The 27,583-nt window shown below is 42.1% G+C and overlaps 1 protein-coding gene across 1 annotated transcript; it reads right to left on the bottom strand.

The window, feature by feature from the left end:
* Positions 1-140: 140 nt before the first annotated feature.
* On the bottom strand, positions 141-27,577 carry LOC121339001 (mediator of RNA polymerase II transcription subunit 13-like). The gene is made up of 3 exons (XM_041410419.1): positions 27,419-27,577; positions 8,299-8,536; positions 141-286 (listed from the first exon to the last, which is right to left on the bottom strand). The coding sequence occupies exons 1-3, from the start codon at positions 27,488-27,490 to the stop codon at positions 156-158; spliced, it is 441 nt and encodes a 146-aa protein (XP_041266353.1). The 5' UTR covers positions 27,491-27,577; the 3' UTR covers positions 141-155.
* Between the last annotated feature and the right edge of the window lie 6 nt (positions 27,578-27,583).

Below are 27,583 nucleotides of genomic sequence, written 5' to 3'. Positions count from 1 at the left end.
GAGCAAAGGTAAGAACCCACCTTCATTTTTAACCTATCCCATGTACTCAGTTGTCTTCCACTTGCTCCTCCTCTCCATTCCACACAAATATAGTTTTGTTTGCTTCTTTGGAAAGGCCATATTCCAGTTTCAGGGCCCTGAGATTTCAATGAACATCAGGAACAAACTCCACATTTCCAAAGCTGCCTCTCCCCCCATTTTCCTGGCTGATCACTGACACCCGAGCCATGGATCACATCTGGGAATTGCCACATGGACACACTGCCAGGTATCCAAGGTACTTGTCCTACAGATTACAGTCAAATCCCAGGATAAGTAAGTGCAGGTGTATAATGAAGCCCACTTAAAATGAAACCAGTCTCAGGCTTGGGGTACAAGAATTCTGTAGTAAGATTTATGACCTTTAACAGGAACTTCATTATAAAGAAAGTGACTTTCATATAATGAAAACCATCTCTCTCTTAAGAGGAATGATGTGTTAACATCAGCAGAGCTGTGTTTCAGTGTTTTCTGTTTGCAATCCAGCACCATCATTGTCACTTAAAGTTCATTAATTATTCTAAAAATGCCATTACTGAAATACAATTGTATGCAATTTTTTAATAATTTTCTTCAGAAGGTGGCATTTCATCTATTTTTAAAGTCTGAATTTTCCAGTAGAGCTTACCCTGTGTTCTTAGAATTACTCAATACATCCAAATACAAACATTAGTAATGAGCCCTATTAATGCAGGTTTCACTTCAAGCTTAGATTTACTTCACACAGTTAAGTGAGTTCATTTCACTGGAAAAAGAGATTCCCTAAAGGAAAAAAACATCAACTACTGTGGCTGATATTGCCCAATACATTGCTGAAAAATAAATTCTACTGATTGGATTTTTTTTTTCATTTCCCCCCTCCCTGAGCAGCACTTTTAAAAATACAGTCTTTTAATGATTGTTTAATTTTCATATAACTAGAATATAAATCCTTTACATACTGCTTTGCTGCAGCTGCAGCATAATGTCTCATTTTTCATGGAAAAAAACCTAATTACGTGGTTCACCAAATTGCCTGTGGTAACACATCAATTTTATTTACCTTCAAAATCTGGACTTGGATTTGTTCTCAGCAGTCCAGTTAATGCCAAGCCCATTTTGCACAATAGTTCTCCTGGATTCATTAGTAACACCTCACTCTGCTTTATTGGAAGGGATTCCCAGGTATTGGAACCTTGCTTTGGATTTCCAGTGCTTTCCTAGCAGTTCCACTCCCACAGTTCTATCCCAGTTTAAATATCCTGGATTTGCTCTAAGTCTGGCCTTGCTGACACAGTTCTGCAAAGGACCACCAAATGTCCATCCAGAAGGCAGCTGTTAATATTGCCTCTGGACTACCAACTCCTTTTTTCACAAAAACACAGAAAAACAAGAATTGTTGTGTAGCAAATAAAACCTAAAGGTTAATTACACAAAATTTCAAATATTTCTGTCAAACCGAGCTTATATTTGGAAAGCAGATTATGAGGAAGCACATGGATTCAGTAGAGAATTTCTTGGCTTTGCCTTCCATCAGTGCCTTTCCTCTAAACTGTTTTCATTAGGTAATTTGTTGCAATCAACAGGAAAACCTCCAAATTCCCAGCCATGAACAGAATTAAGATATTAATTCTTGAGTGATACAAATAAAATAAAACAGCAAAAAGCATTAGGCTTTTTTACATATGGCCCTTTGGTAGATTTCAGACTTTTTAATGAAGACCAGACTTTTTAGCTTTATATATTGCCAGCTGTAAGAAGAGGGAAAACACACTATGTGAGAATGATCCATGGAATATCCTGAGCTGGAATGGACCCACACAGATCAGTAAGGTCCATTTCTTGACTAGAATTGGTAATGAATTCACAAATGCCACATGTACTCATTGGATCCTGCTCTGAACACTGAGATTCCCTGTTCATGTGGAGACAAAACCACTGCAGGAAAGAGGAATTAAGGCAAAGGTAAGTGCAATCAGAATTCCAAACAGGACACTCAGTTTTAATTTTTTTTAAAGACTCCCAAAACCCAACTTTCAAATAAAAGGAGTAGAAGTGGTGGGAAGAACATTTATTTAAAAGAAAGCAAAACAAAATGAAGACATCTCGCCCAGACACAATAAGGCTCTTGTCAACTTCATGTGTATAAAAGGAGTTGGCATTTTCCCATGAAGCAATTCCTTAATCCCAAATGATGGCATAATAACCTCATTTAATATGCCTGCTTAAAAGAAAAAGTTTATTTTGTCTAAGCTGAACTTCAACTGGCAATCACTGGACACCAATTACCAGTGTCAGATATAAGGGTCACAGAACAATTCTGCGGGCTGAGAAAGTAGGAATTCACTTTTCAATCCCATCTTCTGGCCAAAAGAATGGAAAAGTTGAACTTTGTTTTCATGTCTTTGGGAATAATCTATGCTAGGCAATTAAGAAAATGCAAATTACTTATCTTATTGAAAATAATCAAGCCAGAAACAGACTTTTCAGTAACTTAATATTCCAATAAAGTCTTCTGTCACAGGAACCTACTTGTTAATTCCACTCTGCGCTCAAGAACCGGCAATTAACCATTTTCAGATTTCACTTCAAATTATTAATAAGTGGTACTCAGCTGCTTGATATTCATTGCTGCTTTTTAAATGGAAAGCCTTCCAAAAGCCTTACATTTCAGATCCTTTATTCCTTGTTCATGAACTGCTTTTCCATGCCCTGGCTGCTCTCTTTCCTGGTACCACTGGGCATGACAAGAGTTGTGGGGTTTATGGAGTTACTCAGAGTGCACAAAATTGTTGTAGTACACATCCCATGCTTTCACCAAAGCCCAGGGATCCCAGGAACAACCTTTGGGCAAATCCAAGGAAGTCTCCAAGTCAGCTGTAATGCAATTCCAGCAACTCCCTCCCTTCTTGCCCTCTGCCATAATCTCACAGTAGAATGAAAACTGAGGAGCATTCTCATTTGAACACCCATTTCACAGCAAGGGGGCTCAGTCTTCATTTCACGCATTGCTTCACACACTTAAAATGTGTTTGAATAGACAGGAACATCTTCTCATTCAATAATTAACGTATCTCACTACACAGAGCTTAGAAAATACTCTAATTCCTGACAGAGCTCCCACTTTCTCACAATTGCAGAAATAAGACAGTACCCTGAAAGAACCTTACATAGGCCCAAATTAAAATGGAAAGTAGATTTTTCACTACTTTATTCTCTTTTACACTAGTGGAAACAAAAAATATAATTTTTTCCAAGTTTTCCATTGTTGTTCTTTTAATCCCTACTAAATGCTGACAAGCACCAACTACTAAACATTTACAGGTTAAACATTGACTTGATTTAGAAGACTTGACTGGTAAATGAAACTTTGAAGTCTGGCAGTTCATAAGAGAGCATCAAGAACCCTTCCTAGAAGGAATAAAAACAACTAAACTGAGTTCTGGGGCAAGTTGTTCTCCTCAGGAAAGATCCTTAAAAACAGAGCTGACAATGTTCTGCTTTCCTGTAGGTAAAAATCAGCAAATTTCAGATAGAGAAACAAGAAGAGAAATTATTTTTGGGCCACAACCACATGGGTTAATGTGGGTGCCCTGCACACAGCTCTTCCTACAGGCAGCATTTTTCCCTCCTCACTTTTATCAGCACCAGGGGATTACGGCTGCGCCAGCCCGATATGCCAAGAATTCATAAACAGGAATGAGCCGAAGCTCCAGGTTTTTCCTGTCATAGCTCAAATTTCAGCTACGTTTTTAAACTTACCAAGCTGCAAAGATCCTGTACAATAATCTTTCAGGAAAGAACTGCCTAATTCATTCAAGATCATCTATTCTTCATAAGCTTTTCCATCCAAATTCTTATATTCTACACAGCAGAAATTGAAATAACATAATTTTTCTGGGGAAGCAGCTCCAGAAATTAATGGATCATGTGCAATATATAGATGGAAATCCAAAATACCTACCAGAATCAGTGAGTTCAGGCACACAAGCTACTAAGCTGATAGAAAGATGTAGTTTTACCTAAAGGACTATCAAACACCCAGAATGTATTCATTTTCAAGCTCCTGTCTCCTGCCAGCCTTCCAGAGTCCACCTCCAGTGCTGTGCTTACAATCACCAACCTGTATTCTCAGTAGTGGTACACATCATAATCCCTGAGAATGCCAATATTCTGTACCACAAATGCAGCAGACCAAGTGGAATATATCCATAAATCCAGAACAGAGATTATAAATTGATAGACAAAACTCTCAGAGAATTACAGAATATTCTGAGTTGAAAGAGACCCACAAGATCATCAAGTCCAACTCTTGGAGTGGTGTAAAATGTCAGGGCAAAGTGCTCTTGGCTTTTGGAAAGATGGGAACTGAGGAACAGATCTCCCTTCCCTGTAATCTCTGTGGAACCCACAGGGTCTAGGACAGGGGTGGGAGAAGAGAGAAAACCCAAGAGTTGAGTCTAAATTCTCCATGATGCTCCAGATGGTATTTGGTCACCAAATGCAAATGAGAGCTCTGCAACTTGCAAATCCACAACGTTTCTGTCAAAAACGCTGCCAACAGTCAGACACTCCCTCCTCTCCTTCCACTTGTGTCGGATGCACAAAAAAATGGATTTATAGGAAAAGGTACTGTGCCTGGAACAGTTGCCAAACCTCTCCAGGCAATATCATTAAATACCATTTATCCTTCAGAAAACCAGACTTCAACAAACTTAAGCACACCCAACTTTGTCAGATTTACAGAGCCACTCCGGTTTTTCCCGACTCACTGACCCCACCCCAATCAGCTTTTTCCACCCAGGACTGAATAAAGATCTTCAACCTCTCATCCAGTTTTAAATGCCAGCACAATAAAAACCAGAACACCACAGTCAAGGCTGGCAGGAAGAAGAAATGTAGGAGAATGTGCAAGAGAGACCTCTGAAGTTCCCAGCTGCTTGGTTAATCCAACCACTCCACTGATCTATAACTGCTCTGCAAATAATTGTTTTTACTTAATCTCCCATGACAGCATTTAATTATCCACAGTTTTGGAAAGCTACTACATAAACAGCTCTCCTCATACCTCCTGTTTACAACACTAAGTTGTTTTCCCTATGACTATTTGAAATTCTTTTACTAATGGCAGATTTGTTGTTTACCAAATCTTCAGTGTTATGAAGAGAAAGAGTTCATGAGCAAAAGTTTTTGAAGTGCTTCTGAAAACAAAGCCTCAGTTTGGACTTTTCCTCTGTTTACTGAAAGCAGTAAATATCACACAGCACTATTGGAGTGACTCTCTTATCCAGAAAAAAAAAATAAAATTATAATTTAGACTTGAATTAATAAAACATAATATTTAAAAATTAAATTCTTTAAAATTTAATTATCACTAAAATATTTCACTTTCAAAGCACAAGTCATAGGCAGGAAAAGAGAAATCCAAAACTTTATTCATGATAAGAATTCATGACCTTACTAACAGGCTTTATTCCCTATAGCCCCTATATCTCAGATGTCAATGTTTTGGATAGACTCTAGTCTTCCTCTTGGATTTGCAGCATCAGATTCCTGGGACTTGTACTCCTGAAGATGTGAATACAGCACAAGAACAAAGTTCTGGCCATGGAACTCTAAGTCACAGTGACAATCCAACCTGCAGGAACAGCATTTTAAGCCAAAGCAGCTCATTTCCTGAGCACGTTATACCAGAAAAAGGCATCATGTTACCCTGGCCCAGCTGACAGGCAAGGAAAACTCTGCTTCAGTAATTTTCCTATTTTCTGTTTGTATGCCCACATGGAAAAGCCCTTTATATTTTCAGGAAGCTAATTTCAACTATCAAATAGCTCAGTATTGTGGCCTGTTTATAACAAAAAGCAGAATAAACTTGTTCCTTTTGCCTTCTGGCTGCATGAAGCAGTGAACACAAACTGTGTCCTTTGTCCTATCCCAAGGAATCAATGGACATAAATGCCTTGTTCTGGCAGAATTTGAGGCTCAATATTAGTCAATACTGGTGTTTGAACTCTAAAATGTACTGAACAGAACCCAACAGCTCTATCAGCAGAAAATGTACAACACCTACACAATTTACATCACTTTGAACTATATCTGATAAGTCACTACAAGTGTTTCAATGTGCTTTTAATATAGAACAAGGAAATCTATCCTTGTAGGATTTACACACATGACAACAAATGAGTTTCAGATTGAATTCCACTTAGAAGTTACTGATTTGAAGGCTCCAGCCTGGATGCAGGAACACCTCGAGTGCTGTCCCCAGTTCTGAGCCCCTCAGCTCAGGAAGGACCTTGAGGGGCTGGAGCATGTCCAGGGAAGAGAATGGAGCTGGGGAAGGGGCTGGAGCCCTAGGAGCAGCTGAGGGAGCTGGGAAAGGGGCTCAGCCTGGAGAAAAGGAGGCTCAGGGGGGACCTTATGGCTCTGCACAATTCCTGACAGGAGGGGACAGCCAATGGGTCGGGCTGTGCTCCCAGGACACAGGAGGAGAGGGAACGGCCTCAGGTGTGCCAGGGGAGTCTCAGGTTGGACACCAAGGAATTTCTGCATGAAGGGGTGTTAAACACTGGCTGGGGCTGCCAGGGAGGTGGTGGAGTTCCCATCCCTGGAGGCGTCCAAGGAACACCTGGATGTGGCACTCAGTACTCTGGCTGGGGGATCTGACACAGGTTGGACTCAATGACCTTGGAAGTCTTTTCTGAACTAAATAATTCTGTGACTCCATATAATTTTGAACCAGGAAAACAATGTGTGACAGTGCTGCTTTGCTATACTCTGCCCCATACTGCACCCAGCAGAAGAAGGTTCAGCTGTCCAGACATTTAAGTGGATTTCCATACCACCACCACTGGAAGCAGCATCACATTGTTGTAACCGAGATGTCAGATATAAACAAGCTCCATCAATTTACAACAGAAACAGAAGCATCACCTGCAACTCTCCTCAAATAAAAAGACACTTAAGTCCCATCTACTGCATTTGAAATATTAAATAAACTATATTTCACTAAGAGAAAAGCATATATTATTAAAGCTTTGTTGGGTAAGTAGAAATATTACCCATTCCCTCATTCAAAACAGGTGCCTCATAAAAAATGAATGTCAGTGGAATGGCTCAGCACAGCACTTGTGAGCCATCTCTTTAATTATACATGATCACAGGGCTACCTGCTTGGAACACGCCCCAAGGTACCCAGGCCTCCATATCTGTGATTTCACAGGCTCTGGTGCCAAATAAACAATCTGGCAGCCATCAAAGCAGGAAGTTTGGAACGGTGCTTTGAACAGAACTAAAAGACATGAATATACCATAACCCAGGACTAAACAGTGCAGGGTACAGGTGGGAGATAAGGGACAACTCAAGCACACTTGATAAACAAAATATACTGTGTACTTGAAACAAATTTTATCACCAAGTCACCAGAAGGTCAAAAGGCCACAAGGATAAAAAATTACTGCAAGAAACCAGAACCTGATCCATATGATTGTCTCGGGCTTTTTTAACTACTGTTATTATTCCAGAACTAGTGAACTTCAGTTGTTTTCTTGCAAGACACAAGGTGAAAATAGAGGTAAAATTCATCAGCCTAATAAAACACCTTTTAGTTCAGAAAAACTAAGACTTGTCATAGCAACAATACACCACCAAAAAGAAAATAGTTCACACTGCATATAGTCAAACCCAAACAGGATCACAACAGACACAGTAGAAGTAACTTGATCATGTTAAGGCTCCACATGCTGGTGACTCTGAGGACAATCCCAGTTACACAAAGCCTATAATCACCAACTCATCACTGTCATCTCTGACCTACCTGCATCTTCCTGCCTCCTATTCCACTCACTTGTTGCAACTCGCCTTGGATCATGCTCAAATCCCGCAGCACGAGCAAGGAGCAAGTCCTGACCTCACAGATTTACCTGGGGTGCCATGGAGTTCACCTGACTCTGCAGGAGAGGTGATTTATTCCATCAGCTACAACCTTATGCCAGAGCTGGGGTATTATTATTATTAACACCATTCCTAGGAACTAGAATTTACTTTCAGAGGTTCCACAAAAATCCAAGTCATGATGTTGACTACAGGTCTGAGTTCAAGTTTCACTTTGTATTTTATCACACAGCAAAAAAAGTCAAACTTACAGGTTTTTTGTTTTCCTGTAGGTCTTAAAACACGAATTATGACAAAATCACATCAGGTAGCAAGTTAAAGCATTACAAAAAATTGCTTTTTCACTGGAAAAAATTGATGCAATTGAGAAGCAAAGAGTGGCTTACTGTGCAGCTCGCGGTGGATGACATCGACCAGGTTGGGCTCGTCCCCCCACCAGAATATCCAGAGCTCCTTGCAGTCGGGTTTGACGTCGCGGCGCCACACGCACAGCAGGTTGGCCTGCAGGCAGCGGATGAAGCTGAGCAGGATGGGATCATCCTGGGCTGGAGCTGAAATGATGGGCCCACAGTCCCCGTGGCCTTCAAAGTTGTACCTACGCCATTTGATGCCCGTCAGTTCGGCCTATGGGAAACAAAAAAAGAAGAAAAGAGTCATTGGATCACTTAATAATTTAGTTATAGTCATAGTTTGTTTTATTTTCATTGGTTAATTCCTCAATTCAAGCTCAAAAATCCTCCTATTCATATATTTTCCTTTATTCCCCTTCAAGGAAAAGAATTTAGAAACAGCACTGAATAAACCTGGCTTACCCCTGCCTTTAGGTTTTCACCACAACCTGACTCACTTCTATTAATTTCTATTCTATTCATTTCCAACAGTTTCATTCAACCTTATTGTCATCTTACAAGTTAGAAAGGAAAAAAAAAAATAAACAGGGAGAGGAAATAAGGCTCATTTCCTACAGGCTGCTTGGTGGCCACATGAGCTTTGTGTCAGCCCAAAAGTTAGTCACTTGAAAGTCACAAAGTACCACAGTAATTAAGAAAAACAGTGACTTACTGGAAAAGCTGTAACAGTTTCACATTGTGCCATTACAGGTTTAGCAAATGGGGTTTTTATTTTTATTTTGTTCAAATGAACAAAAGCAGAATATGGAAAGTTGCCATTTGCTGCCTCTCAACCAGACAAAATTCTCTTGTTAATCATCAAGGAAAAAGGAAAAGAACATATTTGCTATCCAGACATTTGGGAAAGGTTTTCTTTGGGAGCTGAACAGCTTCCCCAGGGAATGGGCATGGCCCCAACGCTGCCAGAGCTCTAGGAGTGTTTGAATGATCTCAAGGATGCACAGGGTGGGATTGTTGAGGTGTCCTGGGCAGGGCGAGGAGTTGGATTCAATGATCCTGGTGGGTCACTTCCAGCACAGGGTGTTCTGTGATTCTGAGATTTTCCTCCACTCCCAGTTTGCCCCACCCCTGCTGTAGCCTCCCCTTTCTCTCCACTCTCCAGCAAGGGACAGGCAATACCCCCAGGAAAGTCTGGCTGTTATCAAACACAACAGGTGTGTGCATACCCTGCTCACAGTGGGCTTGTACTCTGCTCTCTACCTGTTACCACATTCCTGCTCCTGCTATTCCCTCCACTGCTCCATTTCCAGTGTTCACACCTTCCCTTGGCTGCCCAGAGGCAGCTGGTGCTCAGCTCCCAAGTGCTCCTGCAGGAACAGCCAGCTGGTCTGCCACAAGGAGTGCAAACACTCCAGGGCAGCAGCTACACATCTGACAAGAGGGCATTGCCAGGGACAAGGGAAAGACCCAGCACTGGAAACACTGACTGCAGGAATGAATTTTTACTCCTAAAGAAAACAAAAGACTTGTGGATCATGTATTCCTCCCATTGTCATCACCTGTGTAATGACATTCAACTTCTTCTCCAAAACCAAAATTCCCCACCATATACAAAAAGATTTCCTTTTTCAAGTCCACAAACTTAGTCCATTTACAAGTTTAGACTCTAAAAATTACTTCTGTCCACCACAGTAGATGAAAGGAGCCTGCCTGGTTCAAGAGCTGACTGGTGAACTGCTGAGGAGCTGAAGGTGATGCTCATCATACCAACAACAGAGCAAAAACCACAAGTATTTATTGGATTTTGTAAAGACATTCTCTAAAACAGTTTCACCTCATTACTGCATACTGCCTGGCACAGCAGGGCTCTGGCCCATGGCTACAACTCTTGGGACTCTGCCTCAAGGACTATTCCCCCAAACACTGATTGTCCAGATTGCCCATTTAATTGACCTCTGAAGAGGCCTCACCAGGCACATGGCCACTCAATACTGCACTGAGAATTGGAAAAAACCTGTGGAACACTGGGAAATTTGGTTTATTGTTTGCAGGCCCCTAAACCACCAGTCATCTTTAGCTCCACAAGGCAGAAGGGACTGGCATCCTATATCCTGCCAGCAGGACACCAGTCCTGGATTGTCCCAGCTGGAGGCTCCCTACAGCCAGCACTCAGCTCTTGCACTCAGACAGAAATGCTGATCAGCCATCCACAGGGTTGGGAGCTATGGAGAAGGAAATGGGAAAAGATAGTCCAGAGTGGCTGAGATACACAGCCATGCGCCACCTTCATGGCATGACAAAGGCAGGAGAATGCAGGAGGAAGAGGCAAAATGGAAGAAGTTATTTTTTCCATAGCTTAGACTGTTATTTAGTGTATGAGGTGCTGGAACACCTCATACACTAAATAACAGTCTAAGAAAGCACTCCTCCAAAACATATACATCTGTTCTACATGCATCCCCAGCTACAGCTTGGAAAAGGAATGGGCAGAGTTTCTGGAGCAGGACAATGAATGTAACTACAGACCACAAAACACCAAGAATTAATGCCAGCATAGACAACCTGTGAAAAAATGATGTTAAATGTTTGTGCCATAACCAGCTAAGAACATATGCTAAGTCACAAAGAGCATAGAACAGGAAGATGATGAAAACCAAAACCAAAAAACCCAACTGAACAAAGGACGTTACCCAACAGCAGCACTCGCTTGATCCACACAGCAAAAGCCAGAGCTCGGCTGTTTCAAAGAGCAAGAGGCTCCTGTGGCTTCCTGCCAGCTCAGAGGTATCACCCCAACATCCCCCCAGAGGAGGGACGAAACAGAGTCAAGGAAAGCACAGCGAACTCAGCAGAGCTGTGCCCAATTTAATTCTGCGCTAACTCCTGGAGTCTGTAATTCTGTGGACTGTGAGGAATGATAAACTACTAACCTGGATCACACCAGTGCCCACCCACACACACAGAGACTCCCAAAAAAAGGGAGAGAAGTCCTGGGGCTTTGGACTCAGCAGCAGCATTAAATGAGCTCTCACACATCGTTTCCCAGTTTGAGTTGCAGAGATGTGGTTCAGCACATGTATTGGGATATGTCTGTTTCTGTTTAAATTTTTAATAGGTAAGCATCAGTACTAATCCCTCAGAACTTCTGGATTGTGTCCTCATGTTAATTAAAACTGAATTCAAGTAGAAATTTGAATCCAGAAGGAATACACAAGAGCAGACTACACCCAAAACACTTACACACTACGCCTCTACTGATGTTCTGTGTAAAGTATTTAACACACTATAGGGAGAAGATCTGCATCCACATGGGGATTTATTTACATTAATTTCTTTAAACAAACCAACAGCCCTGGTTTGAAGAGGCTTCCATCTGTAGCAGGGTTTGCACAGACAAGACAAGCAGTGGGCTGTGGTTCTGAGAACTGCTCTGAAGATCCAAATGTGGTTTCATTTGTGCTTCACTGGCAGTGAGCACAGGCTGACCCAACACAGCCTTGTCCTCCTCTTCAGCCCCAGCCACACATTTCCATGTCCCAGTCTGACACTGGATATACTGCTCATGGAATCATTCCATGAATGGGATCACTTCACCAATTTAAACAAGAGAAAGCAAGAGAAACACAAATATTTCCAGGCTTAGCACGCTGCAGCCAGGGAATCACTGAGCAGCCCCAGGAGAGGAGGGAGAGCAGAGTGGGATCTCCCCTGTCAGGGACAACTCCAATCAGATAAAACACAACCTTCAGCACACCCAGACTGCTGTTCCTGTACACCTCAACCAACACAAGCAAGCACTGGTGCCAGAGCACCAGGCTTGGCCTGGGTGCCTTCCCTGCAGCACTCAGCTGCTGCTCAGACATTCACACTGAGCTGGGCTGACTCAAACCCAGAAGGGTTGGATTAAACGACTTTTTCCTCTACTCAGATCAGTCCCCACACCTGATTCATTAAACAGCCACAGAGATGCTTGTACCGGGAAATCTGAGGACAGCAAAGCAGGTCAGGGAGGGCAGAGATGCTCTGATTAGTAAAACTGCTGGTTTGAAAGCAGCCTGAAACATTGAGACAGAAACCAAAATTGCCAACCTGAGGCCAAAACTGTGAACATGCTGTTTAACACACAACTGGCTAGAGATGAATGCAGAACAAAGCAGAACTCTCGCCAGGTGATGTAACTGACTGTGTTTCTTGCATCTCTTCCCATATGCATAGTTTTGGCTTATTGCAGTTGCTACAATGTTTTTAAAACTACAAAGCCTCACCAAAAAAAACAAGGAACTTACAAATACTTATTATTATCCAACACTGTTAGCAAATCATGCATTAAATGAGATTTTTGCTTTGGTTTATAAAGGAACATGTGTTATGGAGGACTGTGCTGTGAAGGGTTTAACTGCTCAGATTAGTGGGGCTGTTTTGAAATGGAGTTTTTTTCTAAGTTCAGCAACTGCACTTGGACACAGAATATTTGTGAGACGCCAGTTCTAAATGCACTGGGCCAAGTGTGTAAAGAAACAGAAATTGGATCTCTAACAGTAATACCCAAACCCTTCACTAACATCCAACTTCTTACAGAGTAATTCCCAAGACACAAGAAGATCTGTTTCTGATGTTTTCAAAAGCAGCTGTCAGGGTAGAAGAGTGTGTTCAAATTCCACACAGGCATCCAAAACCACTCAAAATATCCCCCCAAAATAGGCATTAATGAAAACAGTGCATTGCCAAAGTCTTTATTCAGATGCATAGCCTTAGAGTGATCACACAAAGTCCCTTGGAAAGGAACACAAACTCAGGTTTCAGTGACCATCATCACACCCTGCAGAGTGAAACAGCCTCAAAAGAGATGAGCTGAGTGCTCAAACCTCTGATCCCCCCTGCACACACAGACAAGCAGAGAGACACAGAAAGCAAATTAGCACTTTCCTTCACACCCTGCTGCCCTAAATACAGACACCTCCACATGTACCTGCCACAGCTCAGGGATCCAGGACACCATCCACGACTGTGAATTCCTAGGAGACAGAAAACCTAAGCTCTCATTCTTTTCCCCCTTCAGGCTTAAATCACAATAATAGGCAGGCTGGTAGGTTCTTCTGCTGATCTCATCGTGCTCCACTCAGATTGGCAGAGTTTAGGCTGCTAAAAATCACAATTCCCCAGTAACATTTCACAGTGCACAACTTGGTGCTGGCATGCTCCCAGCAACCCTGAAGATATAATTAGTGCTGGGTAGCCACTGTGACTGCTTTCCTCTTCTGCAGCCCTTGCAGATGGAACACAAACAAACCCATCTTCCACCTCCTCTTTTATTTCCCATCTCCACCAAATGCTTTTTGGCCTCTGTTTTATGGGAAATGGACAGGCCAACTCTAAATTAACTTCTCCAGATCACTTGAGTAATTCCACCCATTTTAATACACAGAGCTCCCTTGGAGAGATTATACAATAATATAGACACAACAGAAGGAGAAAGAGGGACAGTATCAAAAGTTGGACAAATTCTTGTATTTGGCCACATCAAGTGTAAAACAGAGCTATTTTTGAACCACTTTGTGCTTTGCTACATCAAAAACAATTACTGAAAGTATATAAATGTGTTATTTTCTCTGTTTCAAATCATACAGAAAAGTAAAAAAAGCTAAGACAGAGTCAGGCTGCAGAGTGTAGAAAATCATCTGGTATTTTCAAAATAGGAAGGATACATTGGAAAGGAGGTAAGATCATATGATGAATAAAAGAACCAGATATCAATCACACAGGCCCTCAGCTTCAACCCTGCTTTCTCAAAGACTTTCAACATGGCAGATTTCAGATCTTTTTATTTTTCACACTTCTCCAATTTGAAACAAAACAAAAATCAAGTATAAAAATACTTCCCAGTTGCTTGCCTAAAAGGTGCCACTCAGACAAATTCAGGTCTGCCCAGTGCTTCAAACATAACTTTCTTTAATGATCTTTAAAAGCCAATGCAAGCAATGTAAAAACCAAACCACACCTCATCACTTCTACGAACACATTGCAGTTAAACAAAGGAAATATAAAAGCTTTCAACAAATGCCCCTCCAACCGAGGGGAACATGTTAAACTGCCAAGAGTACCTTAAAACATTGTATTTACCAGCCTCTGAAGTTAGGCTCAGTCTAAACAATTCCTCTAATCTAGAATTTTGTTTCCTTCGACAGAGGAAAGTAGTTGCTAAATATCTTTAGTCTACAATTTATGCTTCAAATTGGAACATAAAACATGTAAATGCCATATATATGTTTGCCAGTTTTATTAGTGTCTCATCTTGAGAGCTTCATTCAAGTGAGTAGCTATTCTGAAGCCACCAGAGACTCATACTAAGGACTACTCACATGAGTGAAAATCTGCATAAGAAAGCTCTTAGTTCATAGTCCAAGAATTTAAACTGTAGTTAAAGGTGTCATGGGAATTACACCACCATTTTAATTAAATGCTGTAAGATCTTGCAGACAGACTCAAGATTAGCACCATCTGTTTTGGTTACAGTGTCTCATTTCACTACATCATCCTCGCACAGCAACGAAATATCATTGCACACTCCATTCCAGCCATTTAAATACCAGATAAAAGTTATGTCATGTTGATACACTTCACTAGGAAGGAAGGACAAAAGGACGAGGACAGGAGGACTGAAAATTACTCTGTAACAAAGTGTTGCTTGTGGGGGAGGCAAACACCATCCCCTCTTGCAGTGAAATAAAGTATTAAGAAACATCTGCCTAAGTCCCTGTCAAGTGAATTGAAGGAATAGAGGAGATTGCTTAACTAAAAATTCATTTTCTTCACAGCTTTACAGACTGTTTGTACACCCTGAAAGAGGCTTTGATTCCCACAGCACACTGAGCAGTGCCAGCACCTGTCCACAGACATTCCCCATCTTTTCTGCTGGGTCTGAAGATCTCTGGGGTTTGAAAACCCACAGCAGACTGACCATGGCAGCCCTGCAGTCTCCTGAAATCAGATCGTTCCCTGAACTACATATTAACATTCTCCTCTTCATGCTTTCCATTTTAAAAAAGCAAGGAATGGTTTGTGTTCCCTTCCCTCAGGGCTTATCCCTTCTGCCCCTGTGAGAGGGAGGGATCACATGGCAGTGCAGAGGCCTTGCATGCACTGAATGAGCTTCAAAAGGACATTTCTGTGAGGCCAAGTACTGCCATAACTGCACAAAGTCCTCCAAACTTACTCTGAAATGAAGAATAGACAAAAAATAGCACAACAAAAAATAGCTAATTCTGAAATGGGTGTCCCATAGCAGAAAAAACACCATGTCATAGTTTGTGCTTCAGAGCCCAGCACTCAGCCTCAGCCCTCTTAGTATGCAACTGAGCAGCAGCAGAATGACATGTTTGACTTTAATCCTCTCCCTGCATAAGCACACAGTCAAGTGGCTGGAAAAAAAGGGATAAAGGGCAGCCACTAACAAGCTTTTAAAAATGAAGGATGAAAAAATTACCTTTTTTTTGTTGTTATTCCTTGGCTCTTAAAACCAACATGAAAGTGAGCATGCCACTGCATGCAGCACATGTCCCTGGAACAGCTTTTTGCTGGATAAATCCCTGCAATCCATGATGCCTCCTTCCCTCATGCCCCCTGGAACAGATTATCTAAATGCTCCTACTCCAGAGCTGTTTGTGACAAGCAACAGTGTCAGGGCATTTGTGTGTCATCTTTTACCTTTGCAAGTCTCAGAGAAGGATTTAGCTGTAACCAAAATCCTATTATCAGATATCTCCCTGATGGACTTCTGTACCTGGAGACATCTGAGATCCCATATCACAGTATCTAGGACCAGCAAACCAAGGCATTTCTACAATAATAGATTTCACAAAAGCCACAAACTAACAGCATGAGCTCTTGTGCCTAAAAAGTAAACAGCATTGACAGAAATTAGGTATTTTTTCCTCTTTCTCCCCAGCGTGAGGGCGACTTTGCCCATGCAGGAGAGGACGCAGCCAGAAAGACTAATTGCTTCTTTCAAAGAAACAAAAATCAGACCCATCTCAAAAAGAATTTGAGGTGGCAACCAAGTACCATCTTTCCCAGTGGAAAATATAAAAGGACTCCAATACTAATGCTCAAATTTCAGCAGCTCTGGCAGATGCAGGAGTCACCAACAAAGGCTTTTTGAGTGGCAAGCATAAAAGAAAGAGCAATCTGGTAAAAGCACCCAAATTACTGATATGGATCCAAACCCACACTGAATTTCAAGGTTAAATACTAAAGTAGATGACTACAATCAAGCACAGCAAAAGGAAAATGAGCACACACTGACACACTGAAAGAGAAGTATCTTCTTCCAGTCCACTGCAAAAACAGGTTGGCAAAACAAAACCAAATGTGAGACATTCTTATGAAAGAAACAGAAGCTGACACAGAAATTGAGGCCATTACAATTCATCTGTAGATCTGCACCTTCATCACAAATTGCAGCTCTTGTTTCACAACATCAGAACCAGAAGAATTACAGGAATGGTCAAAAAATATATATTCCATACAGTTAAAAATACATACAGTTAAAAAATAATCCCAGGAATAAGTCAGGTTGGTTTACAAGAGGGAAACAGAGGTTCTCTAGAGAACAGCTGCTGGTTTTCTTCCAGATATCAAACTAATTTAGCAGAACACAGACACAAACCAAAATTAGGTGGCTGAAATTTTTGTATCAGGATAAAAACTTATGTCCTAGTTTTAAATTTGTCTATAAAACATCTGCCTGGTTCAAGAAACCTCTCAACCAAATACACAGAGAGCTTGGGAGATAATTCAAGGGAAGTGCAGCTACATCCACTTCAGCAAATCCAGCAGGCCAAACAAACACTGGCCACCACTAAGACAGGACATTTTGGTGGAATTATGATTCCACAAGGCTGTTCCATGCCCCTTCATTTAGCCAGGCACCAAGAGGTACCACTGACATCTCATCAGCACACAAAGCACTCAATGGTCACCCTCAGAGCTGCCACCCTCAGCCAGGGCCCAATGTCCACCTATAAAGCAGTTATAGTCATTCAGGACTAATGGCAAAAATTCTTAGAAAATCATTTAAAAACAATAAAGAATTAAAGAGAGAATTTTTTATAAAAGACCTTTGAGTTATATCAACATCTTTCACCTTCAGTGAAGGCTTTGGTTAGCAAATCTGCAGCCCTTAACCAATCCAGCAAACTCAGAACATGGTCCCACGCTGGTGCCTGGCTCAGCAGCTCCCCTCCACTGTCAAGGCTGTAACCCAGTCCAGAGACGGGAAAGGATAACGGGATAAGCATGGCTGGAAGCCAAAGGGCTGAGACTCAGCCATCACTTGAAAAGATATTTTCAAGCCTAAAATATTCAAGACATAAACATAAGGAAACAAAGATGGCAGCAGCCCTGTCCCAGGTCAGCGTGGCAGTGAGTCTCACCCAGGCACTTCCACACACGTGTCCTGCTGGCTCTTGCACCAACACAGCCACAAAAAATGGGAAGCTGCTGTGCCAGAATCCCATCACCAGGAGTGAGAAAGGGAAGCAGGAAAGCAAATCTGCACAACAAAATTGAATAGGCAGGAATCTGGGGTTCTGCACAAACCCTACCCATGTCCAAACATTTATTCATGGCACCAAAAGTAGCAAGACATGACTGGGTTTTGCTTTGGTTTGGGTGTTATTACTGAGAAAAGGGGAAGAAGAGGACTTGAACTTGGAGCTCTTTTCCAACCTTCATAATTCTACGTGGAATGAAGTTTACGTAGGGCAAAGCTGAGCATTTACCCCTGTAGGCTGTGTGGAATCACACAATGCCTGGAAGCAAAATGCCATCTCCAAGACAAAAGACAGACGGAATTGAAGAAATTCTTTTCATATTACCAAACCCTGGGTTAAGGTAGTGACCCAGCCCACAGCTCAAGTCACAGACACTATTCTACAGAAAGATATCTCTGAGTTCTCCATCACTTCAGACAGTTTCTTCACAAAAGGGAATCAATTATATTTTAACTTCTGAGTAGATGGTTGAGAACAGATAATAAAATGGAAACTACCACTGCAAACTTCAATAGCACACCAGAAAAAAGGAAATAAAGATGTAACTTGCCAGCAGTCAGAGTATTCCTCCCTTGTTTTCAGACAGGGTGAATGATGAGGTTTGCCTTCTTTCTTCAGAAAGAGTCACAACTGACTGCCTATTTTCCAAATTTAAAAGTCCCCTTTTAAAAAAAAAAAAAAAAGCTGGACTACAGAAAAGCAATCCAACACATGCAAAAAATTTACAAAATCAAATCAGCAAGAAAACAAAAGAATCTTCTCTAATTCTTTCCAAATTTAACTTTCTTTTCTAGATTTTTTTTTAACTGAAAGAGGAAGGAAACGTCAAACATCAGAGTCATACAATGGACTATCAGCTGTTTCCCAAACCAAGTAATCTGACATATGGGCAGAAAAAAGCAGGGGGGAGGGTGGGCTGGAGGAAGTTACAACCCGAGCAGAGTAAACTTTGGCACAGTGAGTTAAAGAATGTGGTTCCCTTTCTTCCATTACACAAAAAGCTGCACCGAGGACTCAAAACATTCCCGTGCCCCACATCTGAGCAGCACAGCAGCTCCCACGGGTTTACAGCTGTGTCCACCCCTGCCCTGCCCAGCAAAGCTCAGTTTTAACCCACATCCACCCCTGCCCTGCCCAGCAAAGCTCAGTTTTAACCCGTGTCCAACCCTGCCCTGCCCAGCAAAGCTCGGTTTTAACCCACATCCATCCCTGCCCTGCCCAGCAAAGCTCGGTTTTAACCCATGTCCATCCCCGCCCTGCACACCTTTCTCCCTTCCCAAAGGAGCCCAACCCAGGCTCCCGCTCTGGGACAGAGGCAGGAACAGCACAGGACCCCATGCCCCAGCCCTGGTTCTTCATCCCTGTCCTCATCACTGACACCCAGCGATGCCCAGCCCGTCAGCAGCAGCCAAAATCCCTCAGCCCTTCAACACCCACCACCTGGAGAATCCTGGCTATGAATCTTCTGTAATATGGAAAGTAGTAAATAAAGCCACTACATGACTGGTCATGTAGATTCACTTTGCCAGCTCTCTCACTGTCATTCCTGCAAAAACAAGAATCCAGCACCTCCTGCCAGGAGGGAATTATGGAAATTCACAGAGAGTTCCAGTCAAAATTTTATTAAAATACACACAGAAAATTAAATAACTAGAAACACTGGGCTAAAACTGAAAACAGCTTTTTCAGAATAAAGTAATTTAACCAATTCACCTTTTCTCTCAGTAAAGAAATTACTTTTTTATAAAAATACTTGACATGGCCACTACAAAATATTCCTGGAATTAATTTTCTGTATCACCAGAGCCACCTACAAATCCAGTAACCTTGTAGACATACATGAAGTGAGACTCATAAAAGTCCAACACTAAGAGACTGCAGATATATTAAGCTAGGTTTGAAAACTTCTTAGTAAATCAGAGACTCCTATAAGTAAAAAGTAAGGAGTCTATAATGTAAAAAACCAACACATTTTGAAATGTACATCTCATAGCTGTCAGCTATGAATGCATTGTTATCAAAAACTGGAAGTTTGCCAATGCTTGATCAATAGGTAAAGCAGAGTTTTCCTTTAAATTTTGCTTTCAATCCTCTGCTCTCACAAAATATTGTATTTTATGGGCAAATATGGAGTCATAAGAACAGGCAACCACAAGGCCCTGACCACAGCATAGCTCTTTTAAAGCTAAAAGATGAATGAAATAAAGTTTTACTGAACAAGCTTTAAATTTCCTTCTCTAAGACACGGATTGTGGTTACAAAGCCACTTTGATCTCCGTTCAATCCATGCCACTGCCAAAACGTGGTGGGGAGAGAGGAACGAGGGGAACAGAGCTGCCTTGGGAGAGAGAAGGGGGAAAAGATTTTCACTAGGTCAGATCCACACTCCGGGCTTAAATATGAATTTATGAACCTATCTGGAGCCACCAAGGCATGGAAGAGTGAAGGGGGAGGAATGAAAATGTAAAGGAGGGGGGGAGAACCCAATTTTTTTCCTCTGTAATTTTAATTCTCATAAACAAGGATACACTAAGCTGCAACACTGGCTGATTAAAGAAAGCTAAGGTAAGTGACTCACAAGAATGATACAGAAATACAAGTGCCACATCTTATTACTTTTGTAATAGAAAGCTGGCCATTTTTCTTTATTTTCATAAGCTGATTAATTACATTCCTTAATATAGGGACAAGGTCATTGTGTATGTTTGAGCTCATCTGTGTTAGTCACATAAATGTAAGTATTGCCTCAGGGCACTTTATACAACAGCACCACACAATAAAATTCCCCATCTCAAAGAAACAAAAGCAAGGATGCCACTAAAAGCTCCAGCCACACGTCCACATGTGCTACTGCAATTCTGCTCATCGATTAAGCCACACATGACTCAATGAGAAATAACATATTTTTACAGATTGAAGTAGAAAGTGAGAGTCAGAATTCATCAAAATTAATGAAAATTCACATCACAAAGGAAAGACTGATTAAATCTTTTACACTTTTGAGTAAGGCAGCTCCTTACTACATGAGGAAATGCTGAGAACCCTCCCAATGTGAAAAGCTAAACTTCTTCCCTGGTATCAGAGCAGGTTCTGCTCAGCTCTCATTATCATTCTGCAGTGCTGGGATCACACCAATGCACAGCTCTGTAACGAGCTGGGCCACAGGAGGGAACACCACAAGCTGTCACTGCCAGTCCCCTTTATCCTTGCCCTGTGTGCCCACTCCACTACCGTGTGCACAGGGAGCCCAACACCAGCCTTTAGCCATATTTTGAGGTCTGCAGAGCAGAATACTTTTATTAGCTGGTTTCTCTTTAAAACTACCAGTTGAAGTCAGGGAACTCAAGAAAAGAGGATCTATTTTTAAAGCAATACTCGGAGCTCAAAATGAAAGCAGTGGAACAGCCTGGTCTGAGGAACAAAGATGCCCCCATGTAAACACACACTCCTTATAAGCAAATCTTCTGGATTTGGGTTGGGATCTTCTGTTGGAAACACTTGTGCACTTTTAAAACTGGCAAGTTAATACTAAAACAAGCATGTTTTCAGTCAGAGCAGTATTTTTGCTTATTATTTGTGTTACTATGGCACCAACAAGATGCAAATGCCACCGTGACAGACTCTACACAACGAAGTACACGACTCACCCACAGAACAGTAAATGAACACACACAGACTCCAAAGTTTGGTATAAACTACACTTGTCAGCCTTAACAACAGTGGGAACAGCCCAGCCACCTATCCAGTGTTACTGGGTTGTCCAGAGGATCCCACACAAGCTCAGGAAAAGGGGTTTTGCAGGTCTGTGGACATCAATTGTCACCTTCCACAGCTATCATGGAACAACTAGAAAAAACCAAAGGACATAAATTTATAATGAGGTGATCCTGGCATACACTGGAACCAGCACTCAAGGAAAAATAAAAGGCAGAGGGAGCAGGTGTAACAGCAGAGAGACAATGAAGGAATGCAGCAATGTGCCAACCATTCCAGCCACAGGATGCAAGAAAATATTTGTAGGCACAACCCTGCTCTGATCAGAGCAAAACCCAAACCCTGGTAAAATGTGCTGCCACAACTACGATGCCAAAGTGGACGGGGGCAGGTGGGGAGGTGGGTTTAATTCCATAGAGAGATCAAGGAAAATGGAGACAGCAGGTGCATTCTCACTCAGTGAACAGGAAGCTTCAAACCAGCTCAGGTGTTCACCCCACCACAAAGTGCAACAGCCCCCTACCACTGATGGAGTTTGGTATTTAAAGCAGTGCATCTGCATACACACACATCCTTTCATGTAATGCTTCTGAGAACTAGAGAGATTAAAAAATTAAAACAAAATCCATAAAGATTCCTTCTTCATCTAATGACCAAAGTTACTCAAGTTAACACACTCAGCAAATATATCTCATATGAACCACACTTATTTTTTTCCACTGAAGATCAAAACCTTTGGTTTCTTTAGATTTTCTTCAAAAGAACTGCATTGTCCAGAAGGAAAATAATAGAAGAAAGGATTAAAAAGTTATATCTGTAGATCTTTCTTTATTCTTTCATATGAGGAAGCACTCTCAGAAGAAGGCAAAAAAAATTCAAGATCAAATGAGTCAGGGTGGGGAGGGTGTATTAGAACTGGGGTTATGATGTCAATTCTGTATTAAAAATGTAGAAAAATAGAAAAATCTATTTCCAGATAGTGTTACAATAAATTAAAATTCCTGTTCCTAAGGTGGTTACCTAGGATATTTTTTAATACTTTACCCTGATACTTGGGTATTAGTTTTTTGTGCTGATGTTCCCAACAGCAGTCACACAGCCGGACTCACAGTACCACCAGAATCAGGACAGTCTCTGGGGAAGGATTTCCAGCCCCAGGGCATGTGTGCATTCACAAGATACTCAGGATTTCAAGGAAACCTCACTCAAATATTTCTTCTTGATTAGCTTGGGGCACACTTAGTCTGAGCTGCAAATGTCACTCCTGCACCCCCCGTTTTCTTTGGGAATATTCCCAAAAGGTTGGCTATCCAACAGATCCCTCAATACCCCTCCTGGTACTGACTGAATGTCACTGTCCCAGTCTCTGCAAATCTGGGTCTGTTCTCTTCAAACCTTCTTCCTGGCACATCCCATTAAACTGTCAAATACTCTGACAGGACATAATAAAAACCTACCACTGAAGTGATTTAAAACCTGAAATAATCTTTTATTAGCAAGAAGTGAACAAGCTTTCTAATGTCATCTCTCTACTTCTGTCTTGTTACCTAATAAAACTCAGGATAAAGATAACTAGAGAATCAAATACTTTTGCACAACTTGAGAGGTTAATTCCATTTCTTAATTATTTATGCATGTAAATTCACACCTACATAAAATTCCAAACAAGCAAGATAAACACTGTGCAGTGCTGAACATTGAGCATGCCAAAATCCCAGCCCACTGCTCGGAGCACTGCATTTATGAAAACACAACAAGCAAGGACTACTGGTTAATTCACTACTACTGAAGGCATTGAGCAACCAACATTTACTATGAAGTCCTTTAATGACAATTATGCAACACCAAGGAATAGCTCACAGCAGCCTCTGCAACCTTCACTTTCTGATGCCATGAAGAACCTTTAGGAGAATAAGCCAAACACCACCTCAGGTTGCTTTAACTCCTTTTATTTTATTCTGGAAACACCAACAAAACTCACTGATCAAAGGGGACAACTTCAGTTCCTGGATGTGAACTGCAAAAATTAACAGTAACAACAGCCTTCACTGTTTTCAACTTTGCCTTTTAAACAAGGGCAAACACAATTCCCACTGCCTGGACCCTTCTGGCAGCAGGTTTCTGTAGGAATGCACTTCTACAAGAACATGGGACATCTTCCATAGCAGCTTCTATAACCTGGTCTCACTTCCCCAGAACACAATCATGTCTTTTCCAGCATGAACATTCCTACAGTACCAAATCTTTCCACCCCATGAAAGCTCCACCGAATTTCAGGTCATTCCTAACACCCTTGGCTGTACTCTTTCCAGCTCCAGTATATCCAATGTTATGCAACTTCACCCCAATTTCCCAAGACTGACTTGTGCCTTTGGATCCACCATGACAGCAAAGCCTGGATAGTTGACGAAACATCTTCATGAAAGCCCTTGCTGTCATACGAGTAACACTTACTCACAGGAAAAGTCAAATTAATTTCAGTAAGACTACTTTTATGATTAAGGATTATTCACAGGAAGACTGCTTGCCAGCTGAGGCTGAAGTTTTAATACAAAGCATATTACCTCAGAACATTTTGTCTCTAAATAGTTATTAGACAGCTCTTAATTAGTATTTAAATAAACAGGCCCATACAATGGCTTATTAAATACTGTTTATCAAAACAGACATTCTTTTCAGAAGCACCAGCAGACATTTTGACTACAGCAAAAACAGAGTGAGGGTAAATATAATTTTTCCTACTTCTGTGCTAGGAACAGCAAATTCAGGCAGAAAGTGTATTTTTAATGAGCAAGACTATTATACTTAGCAGATTAAACAGGTTATTGTTTGAGGAGTACTCTGACAACAAAGATGCAAAGCAGCCCTTCCATCACCTTACTGGGAAAGGCTCCACACTTAGAGCAGGACTGGGGATGTCTGTGCAGGCTGGCTGGGGTTTTGCCTGCCACAGCACACCAGCACTAACCCATTTTCCAGAGCTGGATCCCTGCGCTGCTGGAACACCACGCACACCCGGTGCTGCCAAGCACTGCAATCCAGAGGGACATTCCATGGAACCCAGCTCTGCCAGTCCAGCACCACCCCCAGCACCTGCACAGTCAAAGGGAACTTTAAAACCTTCACTTCAGACCGTGCCCTCCCCTCAGGCGACACATTCTGAGCCCACGCCACTGAGTGCCTCCACAGCGTCTGGACATTACCAATAAAAGAGAATCAGTTACTATAAAGCTTTAAGAAATCACTTCCCATCAGAAGATTCACAAGCAGCAAAGGCTCCTAACCTCTCGAGTGTGTCTACAGCTGACAGAAAAATAGAAATCATGAATTGTTAAACCAACCCAAATCCACCACAGCAACCAGACAGAGCTGACACAGAGCTCCGGCTTCTCCAGGGCAGGGAGACAGCATCCCTGCTTCCACAAAACAAATGTCTCTGGCAAGAAATATTATTAAACCATGAACAAACAGTATCACGGTAGACTATAATTATTTCAGAACTGTAATTCTCCAGTCACGAACATTTCTTTGTGATTCACACACAAAACAGAACCTGCAGTTGAAAAACCCCCAACTTCTAATAGCAGAATCAATTTTCAAAATATTTGTAATCTACCTCGCTGTTAAAGAATGAATGGATTCCCACCAGCTACTGGTTTAGATTTTGTTCTGTTACACTGAAAAAGTAAATGATTAGCAAAAGTTTCTCTAACTACTAATCCAGACTACTGTAGCTTTAACACTTCATAAATTTTGAAATGAATGTGACAATCTGAGGTTAAAGGGTCAGTGGTGCTGGCCACATATTTTCAGTGTTTCCATTTTCAATATTTTTCTCTGCTACATAAATCCCAAAAAACCCTAACACAATATAAAATAAATCTTCCTAATAGTTTTCACATAGGCTGTACTTTAAAAATACTACTACTTGAGTCCTTTTTTTTTTTTTTTGTACAGCCAGAGTACAAAAAAAACGGAGTTTCATACACAGCACCACATTAAGGCACAGATACCTCCCACAAAATTACATGGGAGATTAAAGGGTTGCACATTAAACTCATTATTATTAAAGCCACTTGCAAAAGAATTTCGTTTAACTTATTTCAGTGATATTACACACCCATTTAAAATTGAACATTTCCCTAGCCTAGTCAGGTGGGAGAAAAAAAGCAACCAAACCACAATAACTATAAAATAGCTTCACTTTATAATTTATGCTAATTGCATGCCAACAATTATTTTTACCAGTGACAGATTTGCAGATTGCAACTGCAGGAGAAGTTCCGCCTCTCCAAACACACACTCCAGCCTGCATTAATGAACGGGGACTTCACAACTCTGTGAGGAGCAAACCCTGCACTGCCTCCCTTCTACAATCAGATACGATTGTTCCCTTCATGCTGCCCGATTTATTTTCCTCCCCGCCTAAGAGCAGCGTAGTCAAAATCACCATAACAATCCCCAAATCACCCTTCCCGCATCTCGACACACAGAGCACTGCTACATATTTATAAATATTACTACATGCCTTCAAACAGAAGCACCGATACAAACTTACATAACGTAACAGTTCGATAAAAAGCCAAAGTAAGAAATGTATCATTCTCACAGAACAAGCTCTTGGGGCAGTTTTCTAGCAGTGGAAGACTACAGCTCTTGTTCCAGATTCTTAAAAGGTATGAGCGTAATATACACCAAACGCATGTAGATTTAAAAAAAAAAAACAAAAGCAACCCTCTGAGACAAAATAACAAATACACTACAATAACGTTAAAAAGCATAAAACAAAGAGCTTAAACATTTGCATTTCTAAGTAATTTCCTTTTTTCTCCTCTCTCCTTATTTTCATAAGGGAGCTAAAAACAATCTCTTCCGTTCTATCAGAAGAAGAACATATGCACCCACCTCCAATTCTGGCAGAGCTCTGCTGCGGGGAGGGGGCACCCACCACAACCCTTTCACACATGCTACCCCCAAAGTTGCATCACAAGGTTTTAACTCCACCACACCACGCACGGAACAAGTCCCTCCTCCCCTCCGACATTATCCCTGTAGCACTGGAAGGCTCCCGACGATCCAGCAGCCCTCTCGATCACTCAGCTGTTGCCCAGCCAGAAGGGATAATGTTCCTGTGCGTGCCAGGTAAAATAAAGCAAAGTATTTCCAAATGACTTTGCCGTTACACACAAATTGTTTTCGTATTTTAAATTTAAATTGCCGATCTATAGCCAGCCAAAACTGATACCATGATTTCTGCAACATTAAACCACGCAATCCACGTCGGAAGTTCCCAGTGAGATGGGCAGACAGCATCTACGCAAACAATCCGGCACACTACTGTCAGACGCTGTTGTTCTTCAGAGAAGAAAAAATTAAAAGGTTTGTGGTTTTTTTTTTAACCTCTTGCCCCCGAGCACGATGTGTGCAAAGAGGAGAGCAGGCTGTAACAGCAGCTGACACGCCGTCACAGGAGCCCAGAGCTAAGTCCGACAGTCGATCACACTACATGAGCGTTCGCTGCTGCTGAAATGGCGTTTGTCATTGTGAGAGGAGAGAAAACCCCCCGGTTCGGTGGCACAAAGCGCACAGGGCACGGAGTGCCAAGGGAGGCGGGGAGAGGAGCCTGTTTACCCAGGGAAGATGGTCGTGCAGGGGACACAGAGCCGTCCCCTCCCCGCTCTCCAGCTGCGAGCGCGATACACAGACCCGCAGCAAACCACGCTAAGGAGCAAAATAAACACGGGGACCGGGCCGGGGGAGGGGCCAGTGCAGGAGCAGCCCCGGGCCCTGCCTATAAACCCCCGGCAGCTGCTCCCGACCGGCAAACCCGGCGCGGAGCCACCTCCGGGCGCCCACCCGCCCACCGCCCGCCCGCTCACTCACTCACTCACCAGCGAGAAGAGGTTGGAGTGACAGTCTTCCAGGCTGGCCCCGTTCGCCACCCAGTTCGCTGCCGCAGTCATGATCCTCGGCGAGCCGGGCCGCCACGGCGGGGCATGTCTGGGGGGACGGCCGGGGGGCGAGGGGCAAGGCGGGCGACCCCCGGGGCGACCCCC

This window comes from Onychostruthus taczanowskii, unplaced genomic scaffold, assembly GCF_017590055.1.
Source record: "Onychostruthus taczanowskii isolate IOZ18803 unplaced genomic scaffold, ASM1759005v1 scaffold32, whole genome shotgun sequence".
NCBI lineage: Eukaryota > Metazoa > Chordata > Aves > Passeriformes > Passeridae > Onychostruthus > Onychostruthus taczanowskii.
This window is presented reverse-complemented; position numbering and strand designations above follow the sequence as displayed.

Bases quoted from the DNA above. Each gene is read 5' to 3' on its own strand.
- LOC121339001 (XM_041410419.1), bottom strand. From the start codon at position 27,490: ATGACTGCGGCAGCGAACTGGGTGGCGAACGGGGCCAGCCTGGAAGAC. The intron at 8,537-27,418 runs GTGAGTGAGTGA...TGTTTCCCATAG, and splicing joins ACTCCAACCTCTTCTCGCTG to GCCGAACTGACGGGCATCAA. The intron at 287-8,298 runs GTAAGCCACTCT...TGTAATCTGTAG, and splicing joins CATCCACCGCGAGCTGCACA to GACAAGTACCTTGGATACCT.